The sequence below is a fragment of the Rana temporaria genome, chromosome 6 (genome assembly GCF_905171775.1).
Source record: "Rana temporaria chromosome 6, aRanTem1.1, whole genome shotgun sequence".
Taxonomy (NCBI): Eukaryota; Metazoa; Chordata; class Amphibia; order Anura; family Ranidae; genus Rana; species Rana temporaria.
Window position 1 is genome coordinate 19,847,858 of NC_053494.1, and position 12,191 is coordinate 19,860,048.

Sequence of the window (12,191 nt, forward strand, 5' to 3'; positions counted from 1 at the left end):
TGTCTGCTCGTGAGTACAAGGCCTAAGATATAAGTCAGAATTCAGGCATCCCCTGCAACAAAACTGTCATTTTTGGTGAGATACTCCCAATAAAAAATCACGTCTAAAGGGATGCAGACGCTGTAACTTTTCTCATTAGAGCCCTGCAAGTACAGCAGCTGATTGATAATTATAAAACCACTTCCATTAGATTTACTTTCCCTTTTAATACCATCAGCACCCCGACTATAATGGTTATAGCAGAAGCATGACACAAACTGTTCTGCTCACTGAAGGTCAGGGACTGGAAAATTGTACAGGATAGGAATGTATTTTTTCCATACTATATACATCACACTTTGTGGATTGTTGCCTTTTTGTAGGTATGGATCCAAGTTTATATGCTCAACAGCAAGCTTATATCAACCAGCAAGCCATGATACTGGTGAGTGTGAGCAAGCTTTATTGTACAATGATACATTTCTATTGGTCTGATTGCTTGTAGCTGTATTTTGCATTTGCAACAATGGCTGAGAGCGCCGATCGGAGTGTTCTGGCAGCGGGGTCGTTATTCCTCTCAGAACACAATAGCTCAGCAGGGGAGATTGCTGTACTAACATCGGATTGTTAGTATAGTCGCTCCGACCTGAGCTGTCAAGTATTCTTCGTTCAACCCAGTGGGTAGTGTGTACGAGGCTTTAAAGCGGAGGTCCGCCAAATTTTATTTATTTTTTAAAGTCAGCAGCTACAAATAAAGCTGCTGACTTTTAAAATAAGGACACTTACCTGTCCAGCAAACCCGCAAGGTCGGCCCCCAAGGCCGACCCGTCCCTCGGTCCTCGGATGCTGCCGCCATCTTTGGTAAGGGAATCAGGAAGTGAAGCCTTGCGGCTTCACTTCCTGGTTCCCTACCTCGCATGCGCGACTCGCGCTGCGCAATGCCACTGGTCCCTGCTGTCTTCTGGGACCAGTGTGTCTCCCAGAAGACAGCGGGGGGGGGGCGCCGGAAGTGGCGTAGACTGCAGCAGATAATCCGGGGGTCTATGCCCGGTAGTGGGTGCAAATACCTGTCTTATGGCCAGATTCAGGTAGACGTGCCTAACGTTAGGCAGGCGTAGCGTATCTCATATACGCTACGCCGACGTAAGTTAGAGAGGCAAGTGCTGTACTCACAAAGCACTTGCGTCCTAAGTTACGCCGGCGTAGCGTAAATGTGCCGGCGTAAGCGCGCCTAATTCAAATTGTGAAGAGGCGTGTTTTATGTAAATGAAGCATGACCCTACGTAAATGACGTTTTGAACGAACGGCGCATGCGCCGTCCGTGGACGTATACCAGTGCGCATGCTCCAAATTACGCCGCAAAGGCTTATTGGTTTCGGCGTGAACGTAAATTACGCCCAGCCCCATTCACGGACGACTTACGCAAACGACGTAAAAATTTGAAAATTTGACGCGGTTCCGACGTCCATACTTAACATTGGCTGCGCCATCTTTTTGGTGGATTATCTTTACGCCTGAAAACGCCTTACGTAAACGGCGTATCTTTACTGCGACGGGTAAGCGTACGTTCGTAAATAGGCGTATCTCGCTGATTTACGCATTCTAGGCGTAAATCAGCGTACACGCCCCTAGCGGCCAGCGTAAATAGACAGCTAAGATACGACGGCACCGGCGGTCGTATCTTAGCTACATTTAAGCGTATCTCAATTTGAGAATACACTTAAATATACGACGGCGCAGATTCAGAGTTACGACAGCGTATCTACTGATACGCCGGCGTAACTCTCTCTGAATCTGGCTATTAGACATGTATCTGCTCCCCCCTCCCCTCTGAAAGGTTTCAAATGTGACACCGGAGGTGGGGGGGGGGGAACCCGGACAGCGGAGGTTCCATTTTTGTGTGGAACCCCGACAGCGGAGGTTCCATTTTTGTGTGGACCTCCACTTTAAACAACATAATTAGCTCAAAATTTGTGACTTACCAGCTTCTTAAAGTTGGTTACTCTGATTTAAGTTGTTGATGACGTCAAAAACATTTGTTAAATTTAGGTAAAGTTCAAAGTTTGTTGAAAACATGGCACAGTATAAATGACATGTGCATAGGGTTGCGCAGCCTGTTGCATTAGGGTGTGCACCCCAAAGCTCAATAGCACATGCATGTGTGTGTCTAATTATATATGACCCCGGTACATTGATCTCCCTGCCAGCGCAGTGAAAGAGGTGTGATAAGAAGATCATTCCTATCTCCCCACCTGCACACAGATTGATAATGCTAACGTGCACAAGGTGATTAGGGTGTGCCTAGGCACACCCAGCACACACTGCACACACCTGTGGACACGTGTTCTTTGTCCTTTATTTTGTCTTCCAAGCCAATAAACACCTGATACCATTTATGTCCACCTTTCTTTAGGCGCAGCAGATGACCTTGCAGGCCATGGCCATCCAACAACAAATGGTTAACAACTCTACTGCGGAGCCACCAGTTGCCACAGGACCCAAGCCGAGCATTAGTTCTCCCTCCAGCCGGGGTAGTTCATATAGGGTGACCCCAACAGTGGCTCCAATGCCAAGGACTGGGGTACCAACCCAGGTAAAAACGAAGTCTCTTTGCCTCCCATATAAAATATATGTGAGTAAACTGTCTGTCTTACCTATAGCAACCAAATAACAGCTACCAAGTTTCTCCAACATCGGCTAGAAATTGAAGAAAGAACCTGATGATTACTCTTAAACTGATAACCGAGGCCATGTATGCTTATAAAGATTCAGTTATGTTATTGACATTATTATTAAAGGGATTGTAAACACTTGTGTTTTTTCACCTTAATGCATCCTATGCATTAGGGTGAAAAAACACCTTGCAGTGTCTAGCCCCCCCCCTTTTTTTACTTACCTGAGCCCCGAATATCCGTGGGCACGATCCCGCGTCGCTCTCTCCACGGCTTCTCGGCTCTTCATTGGATAGATTGATAGCAGCGCAGCCATTGGCTCCCGCTGTTGTCAATCAAATCCAATGACACGCCCACCGGGGCGGGGCCGAGTCCTACACTCGGCGTCTATGGACACCGAGTGTATGACACAGGAGCGCGCCCGCAAGGTAACCCCCTCGGGAGAGAGCTTCCCACAGGGAGTTATGTAATGCGGGGAGGAGCCGCAAGAGCGGCCGTGGGACCCCAGAAGAGGACGATCGGGACCAATCAGTGCAAAACGAACTGCACAGTGGAGGTAAGTATGATATGTTTGTTATTTAAAAAAAAAAACTTGAACCTTTTAATATCACTTTAACACATATCTCTTCTCTGTTTATAGAAGAATGTTGTAAATGGATCACCTCCCTACAGGACTCATACCTCCCCCTCCAGAGAAGGTTCATTCCGCCAAATGCCAGGTAAGTTTGCCTTCAGTGAAAAGGCAAACAGGACGAAAGGTGGAACTTGCAAATTCCATGGAGCATGCAGTTGGGACCGTGGTGTGTGCTGAAATCAGGGCCGGTGCTACCACTAGGCAAACTAGGAAGCCGCCTAGGGCGCACTGCTGCCTAGGGGCTCCCGGCTTCTGGTTTTCCTACGCGTTTGCATGCTCTGCAGGCTGCAGCATGTAACTAACTCAGTCTCATGCAGCTGCTCCGTCCGACCGGTAGTGTAATTAGAGGCGCAGCACAGGAGCCAGCGCTAGAGGAAGCAGAGCCGATGTTTCCTGTATAGCGGCGCCTTCTGTCGCATGGGCAGGGCAAAGGGGGTGGATTTAGGGGTGGAGCCAATGGGGCAGCAAAATAAGGTTTCTCCTAGGGTGTCAAAAATCCTTGCACCAGCCCTGGCTGAAATGAGTACACCCCAGCACAGTAAGTGCTGTACAGCAGGGGTGTCCAAACTTTTGACCTTCCTGGGCCACATTGGAAGAAGGTGGTCATCAGATATTTTGGTTCTGATTTTGCCCTTCATGTGCTTCATCCTTGAAAATAGTTGCTCACAAATATAGTGGGAGATTTTTTTTTCTTTGGGAAGATAAAACTTATAAAAGTCCAGTAATGAGACACTGTCAACTTTTTCTTCAGCTGTATGTGTTCACTAAGTGTAAACGCATTTCAAAAAGCAAATACAATTTATTTATTTTTTAATGTAAGTTTGCGATTTTGTGTTGGGGTTCATAGACGTTTTGGGCCGCAGGTTGGACACCCTTGCTGTACAGAGTGATAAAGCCTAATCTGCTTGCTGGACAACCCATTCTAAAAGCATGGGTATTAATCGCTTGCCGACCGTGTAACATAGATTTACGGAGGCAAGGCGGCTCTGCAGCACCAGTGCCAGTCAATGGATTACCGCCAGCACCCGCCAATCGCCCCGGTGTTACACAGGACAGAGCTCTGCCTATGTAAACAAGACCGAGTCCTGTCCTGTCAACGGGGAAGTAATGGATTTTCTTTCCCTGCACAGCAGAGAAAAAAAATCCATTACCGTATTTATCGGTGTATACCGCGCACTTTTTTGCCCTGAAATTCAGCAAAATTGTGGGTGCGCGATATACGCCGATACCCACTTCCCGCGCCGAGTTTGAACTACTGCGCCAGCATATACCGAGCGCAGTACACTCGTGTATAGTCGGGCAGGCTCGGCTTCTCTCGCAGTCACGCCCTGGACGTACAGGACGCACAGGACGTGACCGCGAGAGGAGCCGAGCCTTCCCGACTATACACGAGTGTACTGCGCTCGGTATATGCCGGCGCAGTAGTTCAAACTCAGCGCGGGGAGGACACCGCAGAAGGACGCCAGACCCGACGAGGAGGACACCACCAGAGCCGCAGACGGACGCCGGACCCGACAAGGCCGCCGATGGACGCCGCGCAAGACACCAAAACTGTAAGTACTAAAATCTTTTTTTTACAGGAATTCGGGTCCACTTTAGGGGTGCTCGCTATACGCCGGAGCGCGCAATACCCAGATAAATACGGTACTTGCCTTAGTGACAGCACCACAATGTTTACACTAAAACACTGGCTAGGCATACATTTAACCCTTTGATCGCCCTAGATGTTTAACCCCTTCTCATTTCCAGTCAGTGTCATTAGTACAGTGACAGTGCATATTTGTAGCACTGATCACTGTATTAGTGTGACTGGTTCCCAAAAAGGGTCAATTAGTATCCAAATGTCTAGTTGCTGATCGCCGCCATTACTAGTGTAAAAAAAAAAAAAAAATCAGTAAATATCCCATAGTTTGTAGACGCTATAACTTTTGCGCAAACCAATCGATATATGCCAACTTATATAGGTAAACATTTCATTGCCTGTCTCCAAATATGTTACACTTTTAGGTCCTTCTAACCGTCCACGGCCAGAAGAACTCATTCATCATACCACTCTGAACTCTGAGCATTTTCCTGAACCCACACACAACATCAAGGACATCATTAATCAGTACAAGCAGCCAGAAGCAGTACGGCCTGTACCTCAACCTGTAAGGTGAATCCATTGCATTAACATTGTCTGATACAAGGCGAGAGACGTCCTAGTTTGCTGTTCAAGGTGCACAGAAATTGGGTGGGTTTAATGGAGAGACGGGACTAGTCTAACATTAGGGGAGATTTTCCTTTTGAATCCCAGAAAGAGGAGATCCCTGATCTAAGAGGACTTTTTGGTAGATGTATAGTTACCTTCTTTTTTTTTTCTAGTAACTTTGGGGGGTATGTGGGGTTAGGGGGAAGAGAGAGAGAAAAAGAAAAGGAAAAAAAGAGGGAAATAAGGGGGGGTTGATGGAGGGGGGGGGGGGTTGTTGCCATCTCTAAGGCCGGTTTCACACTGAGGCGCGGACCCGCGGTGACGGTATAGCCGCGCTACTTGTAGCGCGGCTACACCATCGTGTTTACTGCGATATTCGGGCGCTAGCGGTGAGGTTTTAACCCCCGCTAGCGGCCGAAAAAGGGTTAATACACACCGCTCCTATACCGCGGTAAAGATGCGGCTAGCAGGACTTTTGGAGCGCTCCTGCTAGCGCATCGCTTCAATGTGAAAGCCTTCGGGCTTTCACATTGAAGAGTACAGGGCATGATTTTTCATGCGGTATAGCAGCGCTATTTTTAGCGCTGTACCGCATGAAAAATGTCCCAATGTGAAAGGGGCCTTACTTCCCCCCTTGGTTGTGTAGTATAGGGTGGCATCTCCTATAGGGGAATGTGTAGCGTGTGGAGGGTCATGGCCTTTATAAGAGAGGAAACAGGTCGGATACTAGTATTTGCAATTCGACTTAAGTCTTAGGCTATATTGTTTCTGTTGTTAGTTGGGGGAGTTGTTTAATGGTAATCCATAAATTGGTCATGTGTCTGGGTCCTGAAGAAGCCAAGTTTATTGGTGAAACATTGGCCGTACAGACAATATCATACCACTGCATGGACCATGTTCTTCTAATTTGTATATGTCTTCTGTATGTATATTTTATGTACTATTTTCCCCTGTAAGGGCATTACCAAATCGTTCTTAAAGTATTTTACACATTTTCAATGATTTTACACAATATGTCAACTTTTTGTGGCCAATATAGTCCAGTATTGTAGGATACTGGGGGTTTCTCCTGTTACCACCTAATAGTTTTGTAGATTTTTTGGATGAGGCCCAAGTCTATTTTCCCCCTTCCAATATATTCAACTTGTTTATCACTACCAGGGGTGTCTGTTTCTGGTAACAATCCACAACCAGGATAACACTTGTGTCCTTAAAAGTGTTTGCAGTGATTTTCTATTACCAGGTTTGCCAGAGGAGTTGGGGTCACTCTTAGACCCCTTTCACACTGGGGCGGTTTGCAGGCGCTATTGCGCTAAAAATTGCACCTGCAAACCGTCCTGAAACAGCCGCTGCTGTCTCTCCAGTGTGAAAGCCCAAGAGCTTTCACAATGGAGCGGTGCTCTAGCAGGACCGCTCCAAAAGGTAGGAAGTAAGGTGAAGGAGCAGGGTGTTTACCGCTCCTCCACCGCTCCTGCCCATTGAAAGCAATGGGAAACCGCGGCTATTCCGCCAGCAATGCGCCCTCTGCAGAGGCGCATCGCGGGCGGTATTAACCCTTTTTCGGAACTTAGCGAGGGGTAAAACCGCACCGCTAGCGGCTAAATACCGCCGCGATTCCAACGGTAAAGCGCCACTAAAAATAACGGCGCTTTAACGCCACTGCACCTCCCGCCCCAGTGTGAAAGGGGCCTTAGAGTTGAGGCGCAGAACAGAGAACCCAAACTCATCAATCGGCTCTTTCGGGGGTGGCGCTACAGTACTCTCATCTCATCGTGTTTCTGTTATCTGGATTACTGTTATATTCATTATAATCACACTGTCTGACTATTGTTCATAGTGTGCATATACTGAAAGATTGGTTGACACCCACAAGATGGCTTCTTTAAATGGTCCATCCAAATGAGAGTGAGCTATTTAGCCTTTGTGTAACTATGCTTATTGTTATCCTTATCATATTATAAATATAGGAAAGAGCCTACACGACCATTGGGGCGGAAACTGGACCCCCATGAAGAAGCAATGAAAATACTGAAAGGGCAGATGGCCAGCCGACCAATGAAAGGTCCATCACCGGTTTCTAATATGTCCTATGTCCCAAAGGTAGCCATTTGCCAATTGTTATGCAAGTTGAAGGAACACTGTTATTGAAATTTTGAAAGTTCACTCTATTGTATTTAAAAAATATCCATTTTAATATAAACTTATAGCCAGATTCAGGTAGGGTTACACCGGCGTATCAGTAGATACGCCGGCGTAACTCTGAATCTATGCCGTCCTAAATTTAAGCGTATTCTGGAAACCAGATATGCTTAAATTAGGCTAAGATACGAGCGGCGTAAGTCTCCTACGCCGTCGTATCTTAGGGTGCATATTTACGCTGGCCGTTGGTGGCGCTTCCGTTGAGTTCGGCGTAGAATATGCAAATGACTATATACGCCGATTCACGAATGTACGTGCGCCCGTCGCAGTAAAGATACGCCGTTTACGTAAGGCGTTTTCCGGCGTAAAGTTATTCCAACAAATAGCTGGCCTAGCCAATGTTAAGTATGGCTGTCGTTCCCGCGACGAAATTTGAAAATTTTACGTCGTTTGCGTAAGTCGTCCGTGAATGGGGCTGGACGTAATTTACGTTCACGTCACAACCAATACATCCTTGCGGCGTACTTTGGAGCAATGCACACTGGCATATGTACACGGACGGCGCATGCGCCGGTCGTAAAAAACGTCAATCACGTTGGGTCACCAATCATTTACATAAAACACGCCCCCTCATCCTCATTTGAATTAGGCGCGCTTACGCCGGCCCCATTTACGCTACGCCACCGTAACTTAGGAGGCAAGTGCTTTGTGAATACAGCACTTGCCTCTCTGATTTACGGCGGCGTAGCGTAAATACGATACGCTACGCCGCCTTAAAGATACACACATGTACCTGAATCTGGCTATTAAACTTCTGGCATATTTTTTATATGGATCCAAATATGTGAAAAGCTTGAATTCCTTCTTAGCTCTCACTCAGCTATATCCACCTTTTTTCTTTAAAGCACAGCACAGCCTCACTCAAAGTGAATTTGTCCTTTAAAGGACCTCCATCATAAACATCATTGTATCTAAAAACTGTCAGCTAGATTCAGGTACGGCGGCGCTTCTTTAGGTCGGCGTAGCACATCCTCTTTGCACTACGCCGACGTAAGATAGTGAGGCAAGTACTGTATTCACAAAGCACTTGCCTCCTAAGTTACGTCGGCGTAGCGCAAATGGCCCTACGTAACCCCCCGCCTAATTCAAAATAGGCAGGTAGGGGGCGTGTTGTATGGTAATGAATTCACGATTCATTACCATACATGTAAATGAAGCGCCGATCGTACGGAGCATGCGCGCGCATGCTCAGTATCACGTCGCAAATACTCAATGCTTTCGACGTGAACGTAACTTACGCCCAGCCCCATTCACGGACGACTTACGCAAACGACGTAAAACGTGGAATATTCAACGCTGATCCGACGTCCATACTTAACATTGGCTGCGCCATCTTTTTGGTGCTTTATTTTTACGCCTGAAAACGCCTTACGTAAACGGAGTATCTCACATGCGACGGGCGTGCGTACATTCGTGAATAGGCGTATCTTGATCATTTGCATATTCTCGGCGTAAATCGACGTACACGCCCCTAGCGGCCAGCGTAAATATGCCGTTAAGATACGACGGCGTAGGGGACTTACGCCGGTCGTATCTTAGCAGCAAATAAGCGTATCTCAGATTGAGAATACGCTTATAGATAAAACGGCGCCGCATTCGGACTTACGACGGCGTATCTATCTACTGATACCCTACCCCCCACCCCCCAATTTTGATTTTTCTCAAGCCTGCCTTGCATACACACGATCGTGATAAAAAATGCTCTAGCAAAGCGCGGTGACGTACAACGCGTACAACGGCACTATAAAGGGGAAGTTCCATTCGAATGGCGCCACACTTTAGGCTGATTATGCAAATTTCCCTTCTCATAACTTTTCTCTGATTATAGGTGTATTTTAAAGCCTTTTCATAAAGAATAGCGTGACACAGAAGCTGTTTCAGTGTGAAATAAGTATTTTAGAAAAAAAATCCTTTTGCATTTAACCATTTTTTTTGCTTGTTCTGTTTTTGGAATCCAGCCTCCCAGAGAGTCGGTGGCTATGGTAAAACCTGTTCCCAGCATCAAGAATAAGAAACCTGCCAGTCTACCACCTGTCAGTCATGTCAGGCCAACCACAGCTCCTCCAGGTAGGAGATCACATGGGTTTCTGACACATTACGAAGGCTGGCCATACATTATACGATTTTCTTGTACAATTTTCCTTTTAGATTTACCAAAAACATATAATATGAGGTGGAACCCAAACACTTTCATTTTGTATGTAGTTGGCAAACACTTGTACTACATAGTTGAAGATAAAACTAAAGGAATTTGAATAAGAAAATTGCAGAATGTATGGCCAGTTTAAGATTACTAAAACCAATTGAACATTCATATTAATGTATGTATATTCACTAATCACAACAATGAGTGTATATTTTTACTGTTCCTTTTAGTGGAGCGCTGTATTTTTTTATGCTGGTGAGACTGCATTTGTTGGGCGCTTTGTTAAAAAGGTGGGGTATACATAGGCAGGGCACAGGGGGTGGGGTCAGGGGTGGAGCCAATGGGCGGCAAAATGAGGTTTTGTCTAGGGTGTCAAAAATCCTTGCACCACCCCTGTTCACACCAGTGCATTGCATTGTCCTGAACGCCACATTTTTGTTGCGCTGACAAATCAAAAGGAGTCTCGAAAACACAGCGGGGTAGATCCACAGAGATTTGGATCCGCGCAGCGTATCAGAGATACGCTACGCCGCCATACCTTACCTGGCGTTCTTTCGAATCCTCAAAGATTTCACGCCGTAAGTTACGGCAGCGTAGTGTATTTCTGGCGGCGGAATTTAAATCGGCGATTAGGGGGCGTGTTTCATTTAAATGAAGCGCGTCCCCGCGCCGAATGAACTGCGCATGCGTCGTCCCGAAATTTCCCGCCGTGCATTGCGCTAAATGACGTCGCTAGGACGTAATTTTTTTTTACTTAGACGTGAGTTACGTCCATCCCGATTCACGGACGACTTACGCATAAAATAAAAAAAATTCAAATTTCGACGCGGGAACGACGGCCATACTTAATTAACATGGCAAGTCTATCTATACGCCGCAAAATACCAGCTTTAACTATACACCGGAAAAAGCCGACTAGAGACGACGTAAGAGAATGCGACGGCCACGCGTACGTTCGTGGATCGTCGGAAATAGCTAATTTGCATACCCGACGCAGAAAACGACGAGAACGCCACCCAGCGGACGCCGAAGTATTGCATCTAAGATCCGAAGGTATACAAAGCTGTACGCCTGTCGGATCGAACCCAGATGCCGTCGTATCTTGGTTTGAGGATTCAAACTAAAGATACGACGCGGAAAATTTGAAAGTACGTCGGCGTATCAGTAGATACGCCGGCGTACTGGCTTTGTGGATCTGCCCCAGCATGACTAAAGCCCATGTCTATGCCAACAACACATGTGATCTGGTGTGAACGGTCCAGGCATTGATGCTGTTGTATTTGCTGTTCTAGTGTCAGTGTCACGGGAATTGTCGGAAGATCAGGAGAACATCCAGACTCAGCTTCACCGGCAGTACAGCGAGGAGTATTACACCTACAGCAATGTGCCCTGGAGGATCTACATCCGGAAAGAGGTGACGTGTCATATTTTACTGGACGACTGCAATCTGTTCAGGGAGACCCAGAGAGAAATGCCACGAGGTCACTTAGTGTACCCCCTTCCCCAACCATAGATACTCACCGTCACTTTTCTCCTCTGCTGCCCTGTTTGGCATTCTAGAGTGAAGAGGAATAACAGGTAATTCCTGGTATGAGGGGAGGATTGCCACTTCATCCCTTGAAGAGGAAATACATATATGGGAGTCTGAGCTCTTCTTCATGACCCTTTAGTGCAGGCATGTCCAAAGTCCGGCTCGGGGGCCAAATGCGGCCCGCGTTTTGGTTTAATGCTGCCCCACTGGTAATTTGGATATATATATCTGTTGTGGCCTCCAAGGAATCCCAGAGCACCGCGTGGCACAAAAGATATATACCGTATTTATCATTCTGGCCGCCTCGGAGGTAACAGGGAGGGGGGTGGGATGAGTGCTGTCAGATAACATACAGGAGAATCTCCTGTTTACTTGGCGGCCTCTGTAATAGGAAGGCCGCCAAGTAAACAGGAGATTCTTCTGTATGTAATCCGTTGGCGCTCCTCACGCCCCCTCCCTGTCCCCCTCGAGGCTGTAGATGGATATGGATCAGGCTGCACTGATGGCAATAGCGAGGCTGAATTCAGAGGATGCATTCATGTCAATGGTGAGGCTGCATTGATGGGTACTGACCCTTATTTTGCTTCACAGTTCATTATTAAAAAAAAAAAAATCCTGAAACTTCCCACTCAAAGTGAAGGTGCGTGTTATACGCCGATAAATACGGTATATCCAAATAACACGCCCATGTTTATCCTTAGACTCTTCACCACACACAGCCACAAAGGCAAGAGAATTCTCGTTGGGCAGTGTATTAATTCATTTGCATTTCATTTTAATGGTTCAAAAAATGTCAGGTAAAATAGTCGGCCCTCACGCATGTTCACTTCATCAAATCT

At 46.7% G+C, this 12,191-nt stretch overlaps 1 protein-coding gene across 1 annotated transcript in view; it reads left to right on the forward strand.

Moving 5' to 3' along the window:
* MYO15A (myosin XVA) overlaps positions 1 to 12,191 on the forward strand; it is a 118,498-nt gene that overhangs the window by 75,841 nt on the left and 30,466 nt on the right. The window contains exons 35-41 of the mRNA XM_040358434.1: positions 363 to 424; positions 2,393 to 2,572; positions 3,292 to 3,370; positions 5,293 to 5,440; positions 7,444 to 7,576; positions 9,634 to 9,742; positions 11,114 to 11,235. Of these exons, the coding sequence (XP_040214368.1) occupies positions 363 to 424; positions 2,393 to 2,572; positions 3,292 to 3,370; positions 5,293 to 5,440; positions 7,444 to 7,576; positions 9,634 to 9,742; positions 11,114 to 11,235 (833 nt within the window). The remainder of the gene's footprint in view (positions 1 to 362; positions 425 to 2,392; positions 2,573 to 3,291; positions 3,371 to 5,292; positions 5,441 to 7,443; positions 7,577 to 9,633; positions 9,743 to 11,113; positions 11,236 to 12,191) is intronic.